At 37.9% G+C, this 24,573-nt stretch overlaps 1 protein-coding gene across 2 annotated transcripts in view; it reads left to right on the top strand.

Annotated features, from left to right (window-relative positions):
- Window positions 1–24,573, top strand: part of MID1 (midline 1) — a gene marked incomplete at both ends in the record, with an annotated part of 89,239 nt that overhangs the window by 43,722 nt on the left and 20,944 nt on the right. For both annotated transcript variants that reach the window (XM_079546994.1, XM_079546993.1), the window contains 3 exons: window positions 4,568–4,663; window positions 17,594–17,701; window positions 21,368–21,516. In XM_079546994.1, coding sequence (XP_079403120.1) covers window positions 4,568–4,663; window positions 17,594–17,701; window positions 21,368–21,516 — 353 coding nt within the window. The remainder of the gene's footprint in view (window positions 1–4,567; window positions 4,664–17,593; window positions 17,702–21,367; window positions 21,517–24,573) is intronic.

The raw sequence follows: 24,573 nt of genomic DNA, 5'->3' as shown, positions 1-24,573 counted from the left end.
GCGTGAGACTGTTAATTTGGCAAAGGGCATGGGTTCACATTTGGTTTTCATAGACTGATAGATTTAAAGGCCAGAAGAGACCATTATGATCATCTAGTCTGACCTCTCACTTCAATCAGGGCATGAACCTCACGCAATCATTACTGCAGAAATACCAATACTTCAGTGTGGGCTAGACAGCAGCTTAAGGAAGACATCCAGTCATGACTTGCCTTTATTTTTTTGCATGAATTTTTCTAACTTCAGATTCCATTCCCTGGATCATATCATTTTGTAGGCATGCAGAATCAAAATGAAACATCATCCTCAAATGTCCTTTTCAGTTACATCTGTGAGTCTGTCTACTTGGATTTATCCCCAGATTATAGGATGTTGTTGTACAATTGTCACACCATGCTAAATGGACAGTAAGCATTTTCTTCACTTTGTGCTGGGTATTGTAAAAAACAGCTGCAAAGCACACATGGAATTTCAAGATCTTGAGCTAGCTCTGCATTAATAAGTCAGGAAGCATTCAGCCTGGCTTGTTTTTTTTTTCAAGCAGCTTGCATCCAGAGTTAATGTGCTGGAAGTCTGTTTGCAGAGTAAATGTATAACTCTTGAGCTTATTCAAAAACATCCCTCAAATTTCCAAGATTGGTTTTAGCAAACAAAATTGGCAAGTGACAAAAGAGATAAGGACACGCAGGTAGAATTTTTTCAAAAATTATGATCTAGCCAGGAAATTTCCAAACACATAGTTGTAACTTGGTTAACTTTTGAGAATGGCCATAGAAGATTAGTTGGGAGGAAAAAAGATAATTTATTCTGGATCTCATTTTCACATTAGCTCATGATAGTGTAGGAATATACTTTCTTAACAATGCTGTGTGGTAGTTAGGGTAGTGTTATGATCTGTACATGCATGGAATAGGGACAAGAACTAGAGGAAGAAAAATCCAAGTGAATTTACTGTTATAGTTGACTGAATTTTAGCAACTTTCAAGACAGTCCAGTTTTAACTTCTGCTATTTTGTACTTGCCCTAGTGAAACTGAGAAGACTGACATTAATTTCAGAAATCAGCTACCAGGTTATTATTATTTAGTAAAGCATTAGTATAAACTGATGTGCTTCAACAAAAGTTCAACAAAATTCTGATAATTATTTACCTCTAGAGACCCCAAGCTCTTGCCTACCAAACTACAATGAAACAAAGTCCAAAACTTTCCAGTTTGAGAATGACACTGTTTAAGATCTCCGGAGCATTGTAAGTTATATTTGTGTATAATAGTTCTCTTCTAATTTTACAATTAATAAATGTGAAGGACATCAGGAGACTCATCTGCAGCCATAATAATATATTGCCTCATGTTTATATTCACTGAGCAGATAATGGAATCATAGAATCATAGAATCATTCAGGTTGGAAAAGACCTTAAAGATTATCGAGTCCAACCACAAAGTCTGGAATGTTTATGTAACAGACTTAAAATAAAATCTGTAGGTAAATAAATTTCTGTTTCAGTGAAAAATGCTTACTTTTCATGTACTAATGGCCTTTGTTTAAGAAACTTAATGCTTTTATAAATCACGATAGTATTCCCTAACAGTTTTGAGAACAGTTTTTCATTGTAGTATATATTTGCCCCAACATTTCGCATTTATTATGTCCAGCAATACATTTGAAATTAAATGCTGCCAGGAATATACAGTTTTCATCTTAATTCTTTTGTATCAGGTACTCAATAAGTATATAGGCAATAAGAGAACACATAATTATGATTTCAAGAGTACTTGCACCTTTGGATCCCTTTAACAAACTGTTCTAAAGACAAAGGTTATCTGATGCTGTAATTGTATATGGTTTTTAGACTTTGCATATGAGTCTCAGCTCTGTAGAGGGCCATCTAACAGCATGGCAAACATGACTTTGCAATTAAATGATCATTCACATTACATCTTATGGAAATATGTAAGATACAATTCAAACTGTTCTGTAAAGAATTGCTGTTCTTGTTACACTTTGTTTTTAATGAGCTATAAAATAAATGCAGTGTAGAAAGCATTTTTTACAGCCAGAGCTTGTGATACGTGATAGGCAAGGTTGTGCTGGGAAGAAAATGCCAAAGTTAAAAACACTAATCATGGCTCTGATGACTTACATACATAAAGGCATCTAAATCCTGTACTCTCTTTAATGGGACAGTGCTCCTCCAGTGTTTACAGCATCAGCCCTGGTAAATGCCAAAGTGTGTATGGTTCAGCAGTGAAATACTGCCAGCTTCATTCAGTTGTAGCTAAATACAAGGAGTCAAAAGACTGCGTGGCTGCATAGAGGGACAGCAAAGAAAAGAGTGTTTTGAAACAGTGTGAAATAGTCGGGAACAGTGCCAGAAAACAAGCACACTCATTTGAAATATGTGCACAGAGACACTGGGGATACAGGAGGATCATAGAATAGAATCAAAGAATGGTTTGAGTTTGAAGCGCCCTTTAAGATCACCTAGTTCCAACCCCTGCTATAGGCAGGGACACCTCCCACTAGACTACATTGCTCACAGGCCCATCTGGCCTTGAGTGCTTCCAGGGAGGAGGCATCCACAACTTCTCTGGGCAACCTGTTCCAGTTCTCACCACCCTGACAGTACAGAATTTCTTCCTAATATCTAGCCTAAATCTTCCTATTTAACCTACCCTCTTCCTATTTAACGCAATTTCCTCTTGTCCTATCATTGCATGCCCTTATAAAGTCCCCCCCCACCTCAGGGTCTCACAAGAGCAGAGTAGAGGGGCAGAATCACCTCCCTTGACCTGCTGGTTACACTTCTCTTGATGCAACCTAGGATACAGTTGGCCTTCTGGGCTGCAAGCACACCTTGCCAGATGATCTTGAGTCTTTCATCAGCTGGCACCCAAAAATCCTTCTCAGGGCTGCTCTCAAGTCATTCTCTGCGTAGAATGTATTTGTGCTTAGGATTGCCCCAACTCAGGAGCAGGACTTTGCACTTGGACTTGTTGAACTCCATGAGGTTGGCGTGGGCCCTCCTCTCAAGCCTGTCCAGGTCCCTGTGTATAGCATCCCTTCCCTCTAGCATGTCAACTGCACCACTCAGCTTGGTGTCATCAAGACGGAAGGATGAGAATATGGTAGCGGCAGCTGAAGGGCCTTCAGTGACCAAAAAGATATACTGGGGAGAAAAGTAGTAGTGTGGAGAAGGGAAGCCCATTAATAAAAAGATGAGCAGGGGTGAAATTAATTAGAGCTCTGCAGAGACACTGTGGCCCTTATGGGAAGGGCTCGGTTCTGATACTCTTGTTTAGCACTGTCTAGATTGCTTTAGTGGGGACTTTTTGGAGGACATTGTACAATTAGAAGGCAAAGGTTATAAGGGACTGTATGGTTGTAAAGGATTCACATTTAAATAGGAAAAATAGAAAAACAGCTATGAGGAAAAGCTTCACGCATCAGCTATCCTCAGTGTTTTCAATACGAAATGCATGCATATGAAGTTACTAGAACATATGATTGTTTACAGCCAGGACTGTTTTTTTTTCATTATTTTTTTTTCCCAGTCTGTTAACTGAAGTTATATTTACAGGATTTTTTGTCTGTCTGGAAACTTTGCATTTTACGCTTCCAGAAGATGGACTTATATGTAAACCAACAGCTACCACAGGATGTACGTTGAAAAGCAAAGAGCCAGTAGTTGCTGGTCCCACAGGACACTGCATGGTCCTGGTCCCAGAGCAGCCAGATCAGGAAGTAGATCACAGCCACCATGACCACTCGAGCTTGGATTTCCTTCCTGTGGTACAGCAGGGAGGGAGGAGGCTGCACCATTTGTTTCAGGATCTCAATCTGACATGCAGTTGCACAGCAGCCAGGATGTAGCCTGAGAGGTAAAAGCTCCAAGCTCACAGATTGTGAGATGCATATTTGTGGCTGTAATCAGCAGATAAACACAGGCACAAGCCACATATCGTCTCTAAAGAATAATTAGTGAAGGCACAATCAGTGCGTAGATACTTCCTTCTTGTACCTGGCCATGGTGGCTTTCTTTAGATTTATTTATTCAAAAATCAGACTCCAGGGAAGTAGAGAATTAAATCGTTTAGATTAACCCCCTCCCTCAGCACTGTGAATTCCAAGGAGCAAGTGCTGACACACTGCTGGGCCCTTACAAGTTCAGTCCCAAAGGAGGACGTGCTAGAAGGCCTCATTTAGCAGCAGGTTTTTAAATTCAGCTGTTAGACTGAGAGCAGGGAACAAAATAAATGGTCTCAGACAAAGTTTCATTTTTTTAATTGGCAAAGTATTTTCACCTTCCTGCTTTTCTCCTTAATCCTCTGCTTCTGTCCCTGACTAAATCTTAACCTTGTTTTCAGTAGGTCCTCAGAAACTATTTTTTTTATGAACTGACACTTACCTTGAACTTTCTGCTCTTTTGCCTTTTTCTGCCAAAATGAATGTCATGTTTATACCTTTGTAATTGCATAATTCAGATTATGAAAATATACTTTTCAACTGTTTCCCTTAGCATTAAATTCTTCAAAATACTAATTTGTTTTTTCTTTCTTACGTACAGCAAAATTTGGAGAGTAACCTCACCAACCTTATTAAGAGGAATACTGAACTGGAAACTCTTCTGGCAAAACTCATTCAGACCTGTCAACATGTAGAAGTGAGTACTGACCTGTATTTGAAAAACTTGTAAACTGAATTACATTCACTTTGAGCTTTCAGAAAAGTTTTAAACAAAATCATAACAAGTGCAAAACTAAATTAAGGTCATGATAAACAGAACTTTTTCACTGTTAGATGGTATTCCCATTATAGCTAATCCTCTTTACATTCATTCTTGTTCCCTTTAAATTACGATTTTATGTTTGCTTGACCATCAACACTGCTAAACTTGGTTACACCACTCAATATCTGTAGAATGCTTATCTACTTGGCTCCTTTGCAAAGCAGAATAATATGTACTGATGGAAAACTAAGGCAAAGAAATAGTTAGGCCCAGACCCACAATGCATTCTGTCTGCCACTGATTACTTTTAAAATCAGAATTAAGTATCTAAATACAGATGTGGCCTTCAAAAGTCATGTAAGAAATATATTTTTCTTCCAAAGAATAAAGATGCCTACAAGTCTTTGAGTTGCCTGAGGATAGCACAGTAAGGAAGGACCTGGATTCAAATTACCTCCAAATCTAGAGGATACTTTGAGATGGCCCTGTGGGGACTGCTGCTCTATATGCAAATTAAAATTATCACAGACTAATTTAACAATGCGAGCTTGCATAGGAAGAAAAGAGAGTCCAAAACAGACTGTTTTAGCAGTTCTCTTTTTACATTTTCCAACTCTATGAGACCTTCTCAGCTTCTTAAAGTATATTGGGGTTTTGTTTGCATTACAATACTGTCTGTTGACAGGCTTAAACACAGGAACATTTAATTCCTGCCTGCATTATGATTACTGCAGCAACCTTATTTATTCAGAGAAGAGTATGCAGCATATGCCTAGCTGCATATAATAATAATAGTAGTGTTGAGTATGGCTGTCTATACATGCAAAAGGAAGCCAGGTTCTTTGTCAGCATTACCTGGAGAATAGTCCTCAGGAATTTGGGTGAGGAAGGTAGTCTCAACCCAGAGCTTTGAGACAGAAGTATGATGGGCAGAAAGTTAATTCTGACATACATTGCCTTAACACAGCCACCTGCCATCTCTGTAGGACTTCTTTTTCAGGTCAAAATTCAGTTACCTAACTAGGCCCAAGAGCAATTGTTGCTTGTGAGTAGATTCAAAGTCATGTCTTAAAAGATGCATACTTACAGACAGTGGCAATGGCAGATGTTGGAGCAATAAAAACAAACAACAAACAATAAACAAACTAAAAAAACACAAGACTGATATTCCAAAGAGATCACTGCATCCATTTTTCTACCAGATGGTTGGCCTGTCACCCCTGTAGAGCCACTCTGTAGAGTGGGGCTCTACAAAACCATGAAAGTTATCACAAGATTAGACTTGAGGTAGTGGATTTGAGCTCTTTATAATACACAGCAATAACATCATCAGAATAAATGTGGCATCGGATGGGATGACTGTTGCGGATAATGAGACAGAGATGAGACACATTTTCTTCCAATATAAGTATAAAACTCAGAGCAAAAAGTATGAAGCAGATGAGCCCAGGACAGCATAAAGCCTCCTCTACATTAATGGCATATATCCAAGATGTGCTAGATACAGAAAATTTAAATTGTTCCTCCTCCTCTGCACTGTATTTCCAGCTGTAAGATTTGCTATTACAAAAAATCCAACTTGTTCAACTTGTAACAGATGTGCTACTGCCCCTTGAGTCCTGTTTTAGAAAATTTCTCTGTAGATGTAAAGAAATAGCAGCAAAGATGTTAATAAATTCCTACCACGTCTTATTCTTCAAATTAGTCTAATTAGCATTTAAATTAGCTGAATATTAAGAAATGAGCTTCAGTCAAAACCCTGGACCTAAGCATCACTGGAAATCAGGCAAGTGGGGATGTAGAAGTAAACTCTGAGGCTATCTGTTTTTTCCAGAACTATGTGAAAACTTCAGATATGATGCGTATATCTCAAACACTCGAGATGCTGAGGCTTACCTAGAATTTTAAATTCAGTGTGCTCTTCTTTGTGCTTCTTCTATACCAAAAATCACCAAACAAAAATAGAGAATGAAAGAAACAATATGCTGTTGTAACGTTAATATTAAAAATATAAAATCAGAAAATATTTAGAAAAGCCTAAGTTTCCAATGATTACATTAGTGTTGCGATATGAACTCATTAACTGGTTGAAACTGAGCAGGCAGTTAGTTTTATAGGGGAGGTCTCACAGTTTTCTTCTTTTTTGATACAATATATTACAGATAATGATGTAAAATATAGTTAATGCCATTTTCAGGCATTTAAAAATATAGGTAGTGCACTGTAAAATCTGCTAGATTAACATTACCTAATTTAAAATTATTTTAGTGCTGGTTTATATTTTCAGAGTTTAAAACCCAGCAAGAGAAGCCTGGGGAGTTTTATGCCAAATAATGTGAACTTTGAAAAACAAAGAAGAGCAGGAGGTTAAAGTTACTCAATTTTTATTAAGGGGTACATCAAAAACAATTGTTCTAATTAACATGTGTTTGTTGAAACTAGAAACAAACACTAACTTTTTAAAAAAGCGTATATCGTCTCAGGAAACAAACAAAAAAGCCCCAACGCTGTCACGAGAAAGGAAAAATGAATGTCATTTTTGGCTTTTGATATGGACCAGGAGCTGATGTTTCTTAAAATGAACAACAAACAGACCATGTGTCTTTTGCAGAAATGCATCCTCAGCAGCCAAACCAAATGTTGTTACAGTGCCACTGTTTCTCATCAGAGTGTGCTGTTAAAGGCTTCCCAGCAACAGACTTATGGCAGATTCATTATTTACTATACATCCTTCTCATCAGACGATTGTAACTTCATCTATAGCAAAAACTAAATCCTGTCACTCCCTGTCCTAAAACTAAAGCTTGTTCCGTTCAGAAAGAGAGCCATTTTCACTTCTCTCTCAAACTGGCAGGCAGGAACTGGTCAACAATGTGCACTCTCTGGAAACTGGATGATTTCCAGCAGCAAGGGAGGGGGCTCGGGAGCTGCCTTTCGTCACAGCAATGGGGACGTAAATCTTAACTATTTTTAGATGGACTTCATCAATTTGTGACAAGATTTATCCTGATGTGGGATCTAATCTTGAGAGACTGGAGGAGTCCACTTCCAGGCTTGGGTTCCTGTGAGTGGTTTTGGGCCTATCAGCAGGAAAAGTTGAGTGAATAAATCAAGCCAGACTTGTCTTTACTGCTTTAAGCGAAGCTGAGATATTATTAAGTGTTTTATAAAATCTGGATGACTGAGTTTGTGCCCAATATGAAAGTATGGTCTGTGCTAACGCTTAGTTTATGGTAACACTTAATTAAAAAAATCCCATTTTCTCAGTGGGAGCCACACCCTGAGAACTGCACACTTCAGACACTTAAAATCTTTTTTATCCCCAGTCTTTCTTTTTATTTAGAAGCACACAGGCACATTGATTTTACTCACCTTCTAGACTCATTCCTGACATGTTTTCTTTTACCCTTGCTTTTGCACTCTCCGTTCCTCTGAGATTCCATTTGTCCTTTCTTGATTTTTCCTGAAAATCCCCAAGCTGTTCATCAGGAAAGTTTTGTTTTCCTTCCTTGGAGATAATGGCAGGTCTACATCCTCACACTTGGCCAGGCTGCTTTCTGCATCTTTCCACAGCATGTGAGGGAGTGCAGAGCCCCAGAGTCCCAGTACTCCTCCTCTGTGAGGATCACCAGGCTTGGTTGTAACAAATGATAGGTTGATTCATATGATAAAATGCAGTTTTCTGTGCAAACTGAGAAGATTGAATAGAAATGGATTCTAAACTTCAATATAACTATTTCATAGAATCATAGAATGATAGAATCATTTGAGTTGGAAGGGATTTGGAATGGCCAACTTGCAATGAACAGAGACATCTATAGCTAGATCAGAGTGCTCAGAGCCTATTTGTAGTTCTAGTTTGCAGTTTTTATGCGTCTTGTAATATCTGTAGAAAACCTGTAAATAAAGCATTAAAACCAGACCTGGTAGATTATTACCTATAAATTCCATGGACATTCACCCAGTGAGGGAGCCCTCTAGCATGTGGTTCAATCAGCATGTGTCTCTAAAGAGTCCATAAAAACATCTGTGTGTCAGGAAAGCAGCTTTGTTTTGCAGTTATGGGGAAGATAGCTGGGGAAAAGAAGTTAAATGGCATACATTAACAGCCCATGTATAAGCCCTCTGCAGCAGTTGGGGTCCCACTGCTGCAGAATTTTGCTGGTAACTGAAATTTCTTGTAAGAACCTTGGACAAATCTTCTAAAACCACCATTGTAAAATTGGAATTGCGAGTTTGCAAGGCACTTCGCTGTTAGGAAAACATGAGTTTGCTGCAGGTGTGTTAGATCATGACAATAATTGACATTAGGCACAAATTTGAGTGTGAGACTCTTCTGCCAGTTATTTTTTTTCTTAACACTTTCAGTATTGTTTCTGGACATTTTTCTTATCTCTTCTAGGAAGTATATGATCAAGCATCTATTATTTAGTCAATACAATGAAGCTGCTCTCATTTGTTATGCAGAAACATAATCTGAATTCAGCTGGAGGAAAAACTGGAACAATTATCCAAGGGAGAGGGGAAAGGAAATAGGTTTTGCTTGTAGGCAGTTTTATAACATCTGTACCTCAGTCTTTTGGTTTGGTTTGGTTTTATTTTCAATTCACCAAACGTCATAGGAAGCAAATTCTGGACACTGCTGCAAAATCATTTTTGGCTATTCAAAGAGGGGAAGACATTTCCCTATAATTGCATAGCCCTCAAACTGCTGCCTCCTTTGCTTTCTGTTTGTAATGGAAATGTTCAGTTTCTAGCTGCTTCTAAAGATATGCTGCAGGCTAAATCTCAGCAGAAACTTCTCAACCAAAAATTGTTTTTGTGTCTTATTGGGTGTTTTTATAGCTATGCTATGCAATCACCTGAACAAAGTTGTGTATTGAAAGATCCTTAGCACAGATAGTGAATGCTTACACCAGTCAGCCACATTTTAAATCAGTGTGAAAGCAGCCATGCAAAACCAATGAAGAGAAGATGGCAGCACCTGCAAAAAGCCTGCTGTTATCTTTTTTTTCATCTTTTTTTTCTTTCTTTTTTTTCCCCTATGCCTTATCAGGAAGAAATAAGCCAAATGGGAAAACTGTAGGTAATGAAAATTCAAGTTTCTGTTTAGACTGTGTCTACAAGAGAGGTTCTTTAAATTTAATGACACTGTGTGATCTCCATCCTTTTTTATATGAGATACGTGGAGCATTTCTGCTATTTGAGGGAAAGCAAAGTCAGAACTCAGCTGTTAGAGTGATTCCCTGAAGAAGCACAAACAATAAAGAGGCTTTGTCTGTGACAATAAAACAGTGGATGCTCATGTTTTCACTGTCATGGCACTTACTTCTTTTTGAGATTCGGGTCCATTGCATTCAAAGCCTGAGAAAACTGAGTAGTTCTCTTTATAAAAATCTTAATGCAAAGCCTTTGTGTAGATTTTGGTGGCTGAACTGCAGCAAATGTCCTCCGTAGTCATACATAGCTGAATACTTGTGCTTTGGAATAAGAAATACACTTTGGTGAGGTTTTCTAGACAATAGGGAAGGGGCAATCGATTAAAAAAGCATTTACCATCAGTATGAAATACATAGCATAGGTAATATGTAAAGTATCTGCACTGAAAACTTTCTTTGTCTGTCCTAATGCCTCCTAGTTTTGTGAAGATACAAGATATTTGTTCAGCAGCTATAGTCTCTTTAAGTCCTAGAAATAGCTTTTTTTTTTTTTTTTTTTAAAGTAGGCAGGAGAAGGACTTGAAGGAAACTGGGAGCTATTTTTCTCAATGAGAGATTAATTAGCAAACTTGATATGCCTAAAACCCTCAGGAAGGTTTATAGCTTTTTTTTCCTCTGACGGTTTCTAATGAGAGGGAGATATTTTATCTGTTAACATGGTTTAGATGGAATATGTGGCATGATCTACTTTTTATTTACAAGTACTTCACTTCTACCTTTAGTTCCACTCTTATAAAACTTTATTTCATTCAAAGTAGCTTCAAGGAAGCTTCAGTGAGTCCTAATTTTACGTAATAGTAGAGAAATTTTAGAAATAAAAGTAACAAAACATACTAAGTATATGGATACTTCAGAATTAATACTCATTCAAGGATGTCCTCAATTCATGCCCAGCATGCCCTAGCCTAGTAGTCAAATATTATTTGCCTAAGGAAACATTTAATTGCTTTCACAAATGACTAATTAAATGTATAATTGGTCACATATATGTGTCTAGAACTGCAGCACTTATGCATACCGTTAACATACAGATTAGGCATATACTAGAGTATGTTATTGCACCTACAACTGTTTTGTAACTTTTAAAGTCATGATTACAATATGGGTTGCATGGACTAAATATAAACCAGTAGGAATTCTTGTCACTGTCTGGTAAAAAGGCCAGTTCCCATTCCCTCCATCTCTTCCTCTGCCTCACACCCATACATGAGTATGTGTTTGCATCTATGTCAGACTGACATCCCTGCAAAAACTTATTCTTAGAATTAGAAAGTAAATTTCAGTCACTGTTAATCACTGATCAAGTAATACAGCAGGTAATACTTTGTGCCTACCTCTGAGAGCATAACTGGGCAGTCAAAATGCCCTTACTTTTTGGAGCTCTGTCTTTGAGACATTTACCTTTATGGGAACAAAGCACTCCTAGGTTTCTCCATTATCTATCCTAACAGAAGCTGCTGAACAATAACAAGAGCAGCAAGAAGATCAAAGGCATTGCTCCTCTAGCAAATATGCTAAATACTGGGCCAGAGACCCCAGATTTTAAGTACTGAACTGCTGGATACAGGGGTTCATCTTCAGCATTCTTTGAACTTCAGCAATTACTTACTTGGTTTTGTTTTTCTACCCTGAATAAGCCAAGAGGAATGTTTTGCTCAACATGACAAAAAGGCATGGTGTCAGCAGGAAAAACAAAATCAGAACAATAAGTAAGTAAATACTGTTCAATTAAAAAAAATATTTTTATTATTTAGCTTCAAAGAATCGATTAACAGAAAGGGCAAAAAATAATGACTTAAAGGATTAATTTAACCATCTTAGTATGTCTTGAAAAAACACATCCCTCCTCAGGGCTGGTTTCATTAAAGCTTAATCAGTCCTAAACATCACTGTGCCAGAATTGCCCCCCCTCTGCTGCGCTGTGCTGCTCTACATGCTTCCCATGTCCCAGTGCAGTGTCCAAGTCAGACAGGTGAGCTCAGCCCAGCCATTTCCCCAAGTGGCTGCACCACCTTCTGCACATTGAAGGAAAGTGGGGAAAGACTTTTCTTTTTGGCAGTATGATCCCAGAGCAGTTTAACCCAGCTGTGAAACTGCATTTTTTCTCTCAGTAAATATCTTCCCTCCAATGCGCTTTCCTATGCTGAAAAAGTCTAACTATAGATTCAGCATCATGCTGCATTTGTGTTTCATAAAAAATAGTGTTTGGTTCCTTGAAGCAGGCCTAGTCTGTCATCTGTCAGCCTCACTGTATCTGGAGAGGTTCTTTATTAGAATTTTCCAGACAATTTGAATTTAAGATGTTTAATGTTTTTAATGGAAATCTTATGAAAAACAATTTGTTTGCTTTCCGTGAAACTTCTGTGTTGTCGTGGTTCTGTTTTGCTTTGCTCCTCTGATGGGATTGTAAATGTCACTGGAGGACTGCTAGGATCCTTGCTGGTTAGTTTTTCTCAACCATCTGCTTCAAAGCACAGCAAGGAAAAAAAAAAAAGAACAAACCAAAAATTTTACTGTTTGAATGAGTAATGTGAGTATTTCAGACTTCTAAAAAGGTTTACTTTTAGTCAAGATTGGGAAAGATATCCTTATCAGTGCGACTTGAAGTGCTATCTATAGCTTTCCTTGCCTAATTAGTTCTTCATTCACCAAATTCCTAGGTAGCCAGAATCAGTTGCTGTACTTTTGTGCTGACCTTTGTTTAACCTGCTCTGAGACTGCCTCTAGACACAGGTTAGAGATAAACTTAGAATGCAAACAAAAACAAAGCCTCTGGCACCTTGAAATGGGAGATGGCCATTCCTTTCTCTTGCACCAATTTAGTCTACAGCAGTTGTAGTTGATCCCTTCAGATGGCAAGCTGATTAATATCACATATTTCCAAAGGCACTGTTTGTCACAGTAGATAAAATCAGTTTTACTTTTAGACTTGATAAAATCTGAAAAAGCTTTAGTCTAAGAGTTGTTTTTGCTCTACAAAAGTAAATGAAACAACCTGTGTTATCAAATGGGGATATGAAAGGAAAGAATTCCTGGCTAGGAATTCAGGCTTAAAATGTAAAAAGAAAGAAATATGTGGCAATAAAGTATTGGTTGTTTAGCAGAATTAATGCAATTTGGTTTTTTTCCTCTTATTTTTGTTTATGCATAAATAGTAATTATGTAACCATCAACTCACACTCACAAAGAAAAGCTGATATTCTTTGCTTACCTGGATGGCCATGCCTATGGCATTTCGAGGAACACAGACCATTTTAGGAAAGCTAAAACCTAAACACATACCTCACTTTCCAGAGATTTTTCTACAGCCTACTTTACTTCAGTTTGCACAACTAATGGAGGATCAGTGAATAAAAATTACTCTGGTTTTGATTAATTTATCCCAGTCAGTCTTAAAAAAGCAGGCAACCTCTTAGAGTCTCTTATTTTGTTTGTCATTTTGGGATTATTTGCCAACAGACTTAAGCATTTGCACTTGCAGATAAAATTGCCTCACCCATAAGGAATTCCAGAGGGGGAGTTTTGCTCCTGTGGAAAAAACGTCTGCTGAGATACTGAAATATCTTTTGATTCTGGTATATTAGCTTTCATAGCATGAATTTAGTCCTATGGCACTCTGTTTGCCTTTGAATTAACCGTAGAAGCTTTCCTGTAACCTTTAACCACTAGCAGCGTTACAGTTTTTGTGATTTCCCAAACATCTGCTAGGGACTTTGAAACCACCATTTTCATTTTCATATGACCTAAGCTGCAATTTAACTCAGGTCTCTGAAGATGAAAGCCTGGGAAGCCTCAACATAGAGTAGAATGCTTTCCAATGCAGTTCTCAGCTTGTGGATCTGGGAGCAGCTGGCCTGCTTTCCCCTTTGGGTCAGGAGGGCTTGTGGTTTCCAGCTCCCTGTCAGAGAAGCGAGGAAACCCTATTTCTCTATTGTTTAACACCCACTCCTTGAGGCTTAGGCCATTAGACCGTATCCATCTGTCTGGAAAACCTGGAAAGATCTCTGACTGTTTTTTTTTAGCTGTTTGAAATGATAAGATGTTTGGGAAGTAGAAATACATTACCCATGAAAGCAAAAGGACTAAACTAAGTCCTTTCTTTTTATTTTGTTGTGGAAAATGTCATAACTTCACTAAATCCTAACAAGGACTCTGAGTCTGTTTTTAAAAGTTTTGTTGTATGGAAGAGAAGTTTTTTAAAATGGTACCAACAGAAAAAGATACTTCAGATTTACGATAGTTATGGATTTCTAAGGAGTGTTCTAATGCCAAAACTAAGATATCTAACTAACTAACTAAGATATGCGTTGATATCAGTGACATTTTCAACAGAAAGTTGTCTCCAAGTCTAGCATAAACTCTTGGACAATGAAAATCCTATATTTAGGAACTGGTACTCATCCTGGATGGAGGATACACAGAATTAATTTCTGTTCTCTGCATGATTCAGGGCCTCCCACAACCCAAGTCAGTGACACAGCCTCTGGACTTTTCAAATGACACTCTGAGTCCTTTTTTTAATGAACTCTTTGGAAAGAGGGCTTGTTTTTAATGTGGAAAAATATAAAACATAAAACCTCAAATGTTTTCATCAGACAGAACTTGCATTCCTTGGCCAGTCCCAGCTGGAAGTTATTGTCAAGGTTGCTGTTCATCAAAGGACTCAAGCAGAAGGCAAAGTCTTATTCTGGTATTTCTGTAGCACCTGTACAGCAGAGCCCTGTTCCATGCCTCTGGCTCTTTGGTCTGACATATGACTCCTCAGAAATACACAAGTAAACAATATTCAGTGTTAATCTCACAAGTAGTCCCTTTAGGGCCATTGGTAATATGCTGCATTTAAAATTAGGCATGTGCTCAACTATGAAGTTATTACTGATTCAGAGGCCTTCTAGGCTGAAAATTTGATTAAGGAGTATTTCAGCTTGAGAAAAGCCCCCAAATTAAGTGTTGTTTTCTTTTTTCATGTAAGGCTCAGACATATAAAATAGTTTTGGAAATATTCCTTCCAGTTTTAATAAGCTCATGCAAACTATAACATTGGAAATGTCTTCAAATGAAGTTTATAAATGAGTACACTTTCCAGATTTCAAAGGAAAAAGAGAAGTCTGCAGACAGTGTGTAAGAAATTCAAAGTTTTCTTCCAAGCATTTCATTTTTCTTAGTCTAGAGTTTCTTAATTTAAAATTTAATTAGTACTTTATTTTTTAAACCATCTGGGCATTAATGAAACACTGCTGACTTAACCTTTCTGAACTCTCTCTATCATGAAAGTCACCCCAAATACTACTGAGGTCTACCATACAAAACACACTCATGATATAAGTCGTGATAGAAGTAACACTTTGAGTGGAAGCTACTCAAAAATCCTGTGAAATGTTACAGTAATTCAATGCCAAAGTCAGCACAAGCATGAACAAACCTTGTTATTGAAGTAAAAAGAGTTGTATCCGTGTGTAGTGAATGGGATCGTTGCCCTTCGACTGAGCCCATTTGAGATTCACCACGCTGGTGGAATTTCAGTCCACTAATGAAATGGGTGAAATAGGTGCAGGGGAGAATTTTGTGTTGGACACGTTGTTGTAAACAGCTCTGCACAAGTTCACACCAAAGTACAGTGCTTGATGAGGTGTTACGCAGCTGGTCTGGTGGGATGATGATAAGTGGTAGAGCTGGAAGGACAACTTCTACACAACCCAATTTTGGCTCTTCAGTGAGGCTGATATTTTGGTTGATTATTTCTGGATTCTCCGTAAGCCATCAGTGGAGAGATGTGTGCACTGTCAGAGGCTTTGGGTTAGCTGTTCCATGGTCTGTCTCTACTCATGGACTCTAACGGGAAGCCAGATGGAAGACATTGCTGTTGTGAGTAAATAAATAGGCACCCTAAAACTGCATGGTTTCTACTTCTTCAGCTGCTACGCACAGCATTCTTCAGAATTTTCAGTACCATCTATTCCCTTCCAGAAATGAATTTATTTTCTCTTTAACCCTGACAGCATAATTAATATTTAAACCAATGAAATATGCAACTAAATTTTAACTTTATAAAGATTTGAGGACGATAATCCAAATTCTTAATAGAAGCAGGTCTTTGTAAACAAGTCCCCTTTTTGCCCAGAGTATATAACACAATGTGTTATATATTAGAAGGTATTTATAAAATTGGTCCTGGCCCAAACTTGGACACGTAGGCATTTGCTTAATCTTAATGAGCTCTATAATATGCTTACAGGTAAATGCATGTTTAAAAACATTGTTGGAAGAAAAAAGAAGAAAGCTGAGACAGATCAAAGTGTTGATTGGACTGAAAAAAAATAACCAAGGAGGGGAAATAGAGTTAGTTTTCACCTGGAACTGTTCCCTGTTCTGGTTCACCACTAGCTCTACTAGTGCAATGGAAAAGGTGATTAGTGTAGTTCTAGGAGAAACTGGCCAGGACAGAGGGCTGCTTTACCCTCTTTGCAAAGTGAGTATGGAAGCTCAATTCTGAAATCACTCCTTCTATTTTTTCTCCACTGTAGATATGATTAGGACTTTTCACCTTTTTTATTTCTCCTTAAGCTGCTTATTTAAGCTATATGTACTACTGCTGGTGGGGAGGTACATTTTGCTTGTCATACAAAATGTTAACTTTCCATTGAAAGAAATCAGTCTCATTCAGAAACAAAGCATTTTCATCTGAAAAACAAAACTTTTCTATTTCAAGTTTGCTTATTTTTTGACAGAAAGTCAACATTTTCCACAGAAAACTAGTATTCTTTGTTGCTTTTTTTGGTGCTAACAGCAGTTTCAGCAGCTCATATTATGTCTGCATCAGCACAGTTATTATATTCTGATTTATCATCAAATTAGCAATGATAAAGAAGACATTCCATACACATGACTAAGTAATGTCACTTGGATCTCTGGTTACTTGAATCTTTCACAGACTACATGGACACTGAAAGTAATTATTATGTTTTCAAATGCTAAATTCAGCAAATCAAACATTAGGAATCAAGGAAGCCAAAGTAGTGAACATACATTGTCACTGTATAACTCCATAGTTTGCACTTTGAGCATATAGTATAGTTCTGTTTCTCATACCAGAAAGGAGATGGTAGACCTGGCAAAGTTTCAGAGAAGGAAACAAGAATGGTTGAAAGTATGAAATGGCTTTTGTGCGAAGAAAAACTGAATCATCTCAGACTCTTCAGTGTGGAGAATAAGCCCTACAAGTGGATAAACCAGTAATCTAGTAGATCCACAGAAGATAACGCTTATGGGGATTAATAGTGATGTAAAAATTGTTTCTAGTTCAAGATGATTCTGGGCTGAAATTGGTTAGAGTATGAGGCAGTATTCTTGGGAAGCACCAAACATGCTTGGCTTTCTTAAGACGTGTTGCTAGCAGATGCTGGCATTAGCAGGTAATGGAGGCGGGATACTGTACTAGAGGTACGTGTCATCCAGTACTTGTACTCTTACGTGCATGAATATTCATGCAGCCCTATTTAATTCTTCAGTCTGTGATTTGTTTTCCACCTCCTGAAGAGTTTTCATGTCTAACAACTGTCGGCCATAAAGGACATCACTCTGTCATCAGAGGAACAGGCTTTTCTCACTTGAATTAGAAATAAGATCAACATGGTTTACTTTGTAGGTGAACGCATCTCGCCAAGAAACCAAGCTGATGGAAGAATGTGACCAGCTTATTGAAATAATACAACAGAGACGACAAATAATTGGAACCAAAATTAAGGAAGGAAAGGTAACAGCTTTTCTTCTTTATACCACGGAAACAACATTACTTCTTTATGCTTACAGCTTTTTGACTTCAGGTACTTAAAAATTTGTAAGTCTCCCTCTGTAGTCCTGGGCTCTTCAGCTACTTTTTTTATGTAAAGAGGAAAGAAATCAGCTAAGGTTAGGATGTCAGACTTAAACACTTTATTTAGCATTTCTCTTCCTACACACAATTGTAATTTTTAAGGATAAACATTGAAATGATATCACTGTCGGTAAATAATAATAAAATGCTTCCTTCCCTCTGCTATATGCCTACCAGCCTATCTCCAAAATTTTCACTTTCACAAAGTGCCACAGTATTTGCTACACATTTCTAATTACTGAGTTATGATGATTATTCATGGCAAACATACTGAGCAATAGAATCTCTGATATTCAAGTTTCAACACATTGAGCTAGCTACCTGTTAACTCAGAACCATATTAGAGTCGAATTAACATTCTTATTTGCTTGGTACATGGTGTTTACTCTTTAACTGCTAAAATAACGAAGTCAAATATAAACTCTTCTTGTGTGGGAAAGACTCAGGAAAGGAACAAAGTCAAGAGCAGGTTAAATGGTTCATTCAGCTGTCAAGCTATTCCAATTAACTTGAAATGAAAAGCCTGTAGGCAAGGGCTGACTTAAACATGTTTGAAACTGTAGGTCCTCTACATTGTGTGACAGAACCTGAATTTCCCCATGCTGTTAACAAAATATAATTCCCTACTACATGGAAATGATGGCCTTTTGAATTATTGTTTCAACTGTGTTCCCCTATGTATTGAGACCAGCTGTGCATTCAATGAAGTAGAAGTCTTTCCCTTATTTTGGATTTATGCTACATTAGTTACTTTTTAAAAATTGATTGCTTGTGAACATGTATTCTGATGTCCAAATGTATGTGAATATTGCTGATATCAGAATATAACCCCATTCCTTGTTCTACTTTGTTTAATCAAAAAGTGGTACCAATGGAAGACCAGTTTAGGTCTGGAATGTGTTTCCTCAGAATGCTGTAGATGGTGAAAGATTCATGGAGTCAAGAGTCTTATGGACTAACTCATGAAAGAAAAACAAACTGAAGAAAAGTCAGAGAACAAAAACAGCAATAACAATAACAAAACTGCAAAATTAAATGCTGCAATGCCACTTCAGGCTCAGGACATCCATGAGCCACAAATTGCTGCTGGCTGAGTCAGTCCTCTGAGAATGTGTTATTTCCTAGATGGTGCTTCCACTACTGGCCTATTTAAACGAGATGCTGAGCTAGATGGACAATTAAGATTAGTTCTTAATCTGCTCTTAACGTGAGAATCAGGCTAGTCTTTTCTGAGCAATTACGTAAATACCTTAACAGTCATGAAACTTTGCTAAGGATTACATGTCCAGGGAGCTCTCTAATGGCCAGAAAATCTGAAAAACCACAGAAATTCAGTTCCAGGTACCTTTTAAAGCAAGCAGTGACTTCTCTCTGTAGTCTTTCTGGAAGGGAAAGAATGGCAGATTTTTCTTGGAAATGATAGTGAAGGCTACAACGATGGAAATACTCAAATATAGTTCTAGCTAAGACTGCAGGACTTCACATTCAGACATACCAGTCTTACAATGGAGTGCAGCTCCTTCGCTAATCTCACTTATCACCTAAAACCTATAAAACCTGACTGAGCGCTTAGCAGGAAGAACACTTAAATAGAGAAGATAATTTTAGTGCAGAGGTCATTCCTGCCACTACGGACAGAGGGAGGGGACGCTCTTCCTTTAGATGTTTATGACCAGTTGTCTTTTTAAGTTTTAAAGAAAAATAAAGTAAACACTTAAAAAATTGTTTATATGTAGACCTTGAAACTCATGGCATGTCCTCTAAATGCTAAAAGTTCACAAGGTAACATTTGTATCAGTTCATGCATTCTTTTTTTTTTTTTATTAATACTTAAATGAAATTACTGCAGTGTACCTTTCTCTAGTTAGACTGGTGTAGCCAAATTGTGATCTCTGCTTAAATGCACAATTAGAAAAAGTATTTTCTTATCCTTGGTACAATCAGTTGAACCATTCCCATTCCCGATATCTATCTCCACCTCCCAGTGTATTAATGAAAAGCTGAGATCTAAATACTGTTCCCTTATTCGGATAAGTAATTGTGAAAGTACTTCAATTATTGAGTCTTCCTCAGTGTAACTGTACATCTAGATGTGTAACACTCTAAACATAAGTCAACAGTAATAAAACCACCAACACCAGCCATATCAACAAAGCGCAACCAGTAAATCATAAATCAGTGGAAGAGATTCTCTGCCTTGCTCAGCGCTTTAATAGCCCCATCTAGTTAGTGTATCCAGGTTTGGAGTCCCAACACAGAAAGACATTGGAACAAACTGGAGGGAACTCAGGGAAGGGTTTCCAAGGCATTGGGTGCCTGAACACTTTGAACTGTGAGGAGAAAGCCTGATCAGATCAGTGGCAATCTCAAAATCTGTATGCTTTTCCTGCATTTTTATCTTTATTTCTTCTACCCTTAAAAGAAACACCAATGTTACAGAACACAAATTGTTTAGACAGTGATTTCTTTTTGAAAGTTTTCCAAAAGATGTTTTTTTCCAGCAGATTTTAATTGTCATGTAGGAGCACTAAGATACATTCATCTCTGCTTAGAAAGTCATAACTCCTGTCACAATTATATCTGAAATTACATTCAACAGCTTCAAAGTTTATGCCGTAATTCCCAAGATTTAGAACTCTGTCATGATTATAAGTTTGCACTTTTTTTGCTAATGCACATACTTATTAGTTTCCTCATTTTTTTCTGGTAACTGAGTCCTAATGCCTTTCTAAACTTCAGATTATTTCATTTCCTTCCTTTTCCTTACTCCCGTTCAAACTATGAAGTAGCAGCAATCCTGGTGTGATAGCAACGGGAAGGACTCCCAGACCTTTCAGGAACTATTAATTTTGTTAGCCAACATTGTCTTTAAATGGGGAATTGACTGTGCCCCTCCCTAACCTTTCAGCTAGTGATTACAGTCACATCTACTGTGTTTATCTCCAGCACATATGTTTTCAGTAATAATAATAATCTCTTCAGTACTACTGTGCTTTTGTCCTGTTAAAAATACCCCCCCAAAACCACCTTGTTTGACTAAGAGCTTGTAATGAAAATGGCAGACGTATTGTTGGTAGAAATTAACGATCTTTTTTTCTCAAATTTTATTTTCGGATGATTTTTTTATGAAATTTACCTCAGTAATATGGAAAAAAGTATGCCATCTGTAAGCTGCCGTTGAGACTGATCTCTTCACTTCAGGAAAATGGTTATCTAAATACCCTTTAGTTATCATATAAGCAGAAAGTACCAGGAAATGACGTTTCTTCTGTTGGAAGGAAAGCCAGCTGTGCTTGTTTTGGCTCTCCTCTGTTGTTTTCCACGTGGAAAATTTTGAGGCATGAAGGCTGTGCCTGTCCCCTGATTTAAAATGTTCTGTGGCTAGTGGTAGGCAGTCACCATCAAACTGTGTGTGAAAGAAGCTCTTGTCAGGGAGGCCATTTGTCTTGGGTCCCCCTTTCCATGTCACTTCTGCCTCAGAAGTGCAAATGTAATAGTGATTTGTGACCTTAGAGAAGTGACTGTTTTCTTATGTTTCCGCACAAGGTGGTGAGGTTGAGAAAACTGGCTCAGCAGATTGCAAACTGCAAACAGTGCATTGAGCGCTCGACGTCCCTCATCTCTCAGGCTGAGCAGTCGCTGAAGGAGAATGATCACGCTCGCTTCCTACAAACTGCTAAAAACATCACCGAAAGGTAAATATGTTCCTCTCAATAAACAGGAGAACCTCAATTTCAGGCAGTTAGGTGACTGTGTTGCTTTGTCCCACCACTGTGATAATGTGGTCAAAGAAGGAAGGATGAGTTGCTTCGTTCCCCAGTAACGCCACTTTGTGCTGTACCAGACGAAGAAAGACCTTGCTGTAATGATAAATCAAAACATCCCTTTGAAAAGAGAAATAGTCAAGAAAGGGAGTGAAATAAGTATTAGAACATTTAGAAAAGCTCATAGATTCAGAAAGAAATATGGGAGCAAGTGTGTTCCCTTAGAAGAAATTTGACATGGTCTTACAAAACAGCAAGGAGCAAGGTAACAAAACTAGGAATTGGGCCTGATGACCCTTATTGGTCCCTTCCAATTCAGGACATTATTTTCTGATTCTATGAAACTGTGTAGCTTTGAGAGCATGTGATGTACATCTCAGGTAGCCCACTCAAATATTTAAGGGTTCAACAGCTTGAATGTCTGGAAGTTATGGAGGCTACTGTTCTGGGTTCCTAGGTGCAGAGAATTTCTGCTACTTCTAGCATCCTTGCTCTTTTTCAGATATATCGAAGACAAGGGAATTAGTGTTTTCAGGAACCTGTCCTGTCAAAAAATTCAGTCTAGTTTCAGGGCAAATGCTGTGAAGGCTAAAACATTCCCACTGTATGTCAACAGTGATTCCTGATGAAATTCACTTGGAATTATCCGCTGTTTAGCCATTAGCAAGAGAAACAAAAAGAAGGAGCATGTACCTGTGACAATGATTAAGATAATATGAAGCATCTTAATTCATTCAGCTTTTTAATTTTGCTTTTTTTAAAAAAATATCTTGAGTTCACATTGTACCTTCACAATGTCCAGCCAATTTTGACCTGGTTCAGATCATGACATTCCTTGCTTTTAAGCCAGTCACTTACTCTAGAGCACTGTATGCAGATTCCTAGAACATCTATTTTCACCAAAGCTGTTTTAATCAATTTATATACAAACCAGAAACACTGGGTTTCCCATTACAAGTTGATAGAATAGAAACTTTGCTGAGAAGGGCAAGGCAAGACAGTGGATTCAATTTGATCTGTCAGACTTGGATCCTATTTTGTATTCTATCACTATGATATATTGTGCTACTGATTTTTCCCGGGTGAAGCTGATAAAAAAACTACTGCAGAACATACATGAGTGCTGTGAGGAAAATGCCGAAGGAGAGAGTAGGACCTTTATTCAGCATTCAATGGAATAAGCAGTAGGGAGATACAAAACTTTCTAACAGACTACCAGAGGACATTCAGAAAAGCTCCATTTTGAACTTGTTGAAATGAACACTTGCATCATAAATAGAGTCTGTATGGGAACTGCTGAGTCACAGCCTGAACCCCTGATTGATCACCTGAGGCAAGCCATGAGTCCGCCAGAGGAGCACAGGTGAAGGCAATTCACCTGTGCTGCTGGAAGGGGTGGAGCCTGGCTGCACCCCTCCTAGACCTATTTAAGAGCCCGCTACCAGCAGGGAAGGGTCTCTTCTGGAGATCCCTTCTTCTGATGCTTTCTGTAGGTAAGCCTTCCATTTATTCTCCTTATTGTCCTAGTCTGTTTTGCCTAACTCTCTTGTGATTATAACATTTTAATATCTACTGATTATACAAGAGTCACAGGAGTGATGCTTAGAGAACAGAAATGAGACCAGTTGACATATGTGCCCAATCAAATCTAGTTCTTGGCTGTCAGAGATTGTTTATCTGTAATGAGATGGCTGTTAACGTCTTGCAAAACAAAAAATCATTAAAGCAATGAATAAGAACGGGAGGAAAACCAGCAGGTGCTTGCAGACAAATTACAAATAGAAAAAGAGTTTAAAAAAAAAAAAAAAGTTATTTTTCCCAAGTAAGTTTCCTAGTTCATATGTGGTGAGCAACGTTTTATTTGCACTCAGACTACTCTCACCGGAGTCCTGAACTTCTGGAGCTGAAACAGTCTTCTGAAACCACGCTTGTTACATTTCTTCATATATTTCAAAGTAATTGTAGTATAATATTCTCTTTTGTAAGCACAACAGGTAACTATGTATAGCAAAGGCATCATACACACTACAGTGATTTATGTAATGGGTTATTTATAATGGGTGAACTGGATTTATCCTAGAAAACCCCTCTCCAACCAAGTACAGTGTCAGATGAAACAAGCAGAAAGTACAAGAAAAAATTCATTTCTCTGAATCTAAAATGATCTTTGAAATGGTGAACCATCAGAAATTGACTTTAACACGCTTAATCACAGTGCATTCTCTTTATTGTCCCAAAAGAGCTTGATGATAAGGTCTTCTTCAGAGAAACTTTTCACATTACATACCTGCTTGCTGGTTTCTTAGTAAGGTTATTGCTGATTTTTTGGAGGTGTGAGTCAGGCTGAGTCTGCCCTACAAGAAATGTATGGCCCTACAAGAAGCATGTGTCTTGTTTCTCTCTAGATCTAAAAGCGCAACTGCAGGTGAACTACTTCAGTCTCATCTACAGTGAAATGCTCCAGTTTGCAACAGTGTTAATTGAAGAGATCAAAACATTTTGATCTGACGCTTTGTGACTGACAGATAAGGGACGTATATTGTGCTCATGGTTTTGTGTTCACCTCCAAACCAAAACAATTTTCTGTTGTGTAACACAAAGTTTAATAACCTTGAAGAATTCTCTCCTGAGTTTTCTGTATGCGTTTCCAGTATCCAGCTATGCAGTAACAAATGTTTTAAGATGGCAAGTTGGAGGATCCAAAAAATAGATCCTGTTGGCAGCTTTCTTCTGAAAGTTCATTTTTTAACATTCTTGCTGGTGGACAAACAAAAAGTGGATGTAGCTCCTGAAATGAGGTAGGCAAGGAAACCCTTTAGTTTGAAGGAAGTATGCACACATGCTTTGCAGAGAAAAGCTTTTCAAAATAAACTGTGCTGACATCTATTGGTTTTATCTTCCCCTGTGCTTTTTGAATTTAACAGCAGTCTGCTGTGCTGAACAGCTGAGGAGGTGTGGTGATCTGCAGCAAGCCCTTGAGACAGCACT

Source organism: Tetrao urogallus, assembly GCF_951394365.1.
Source record: "Tetrao urogallus genome assembly, chromosome: 1".
Classification (NCBI taxonomy): Eukaryota; Metazoa; Chordata; class Aves; order Galliformes; family Phasianidae; genus Tetrao; species Tetrao urogallus.
Note: the sequence above shows the minus strand (reverse complement) of the source record. Positions and strands in the feature narration are given on the sequence as shown.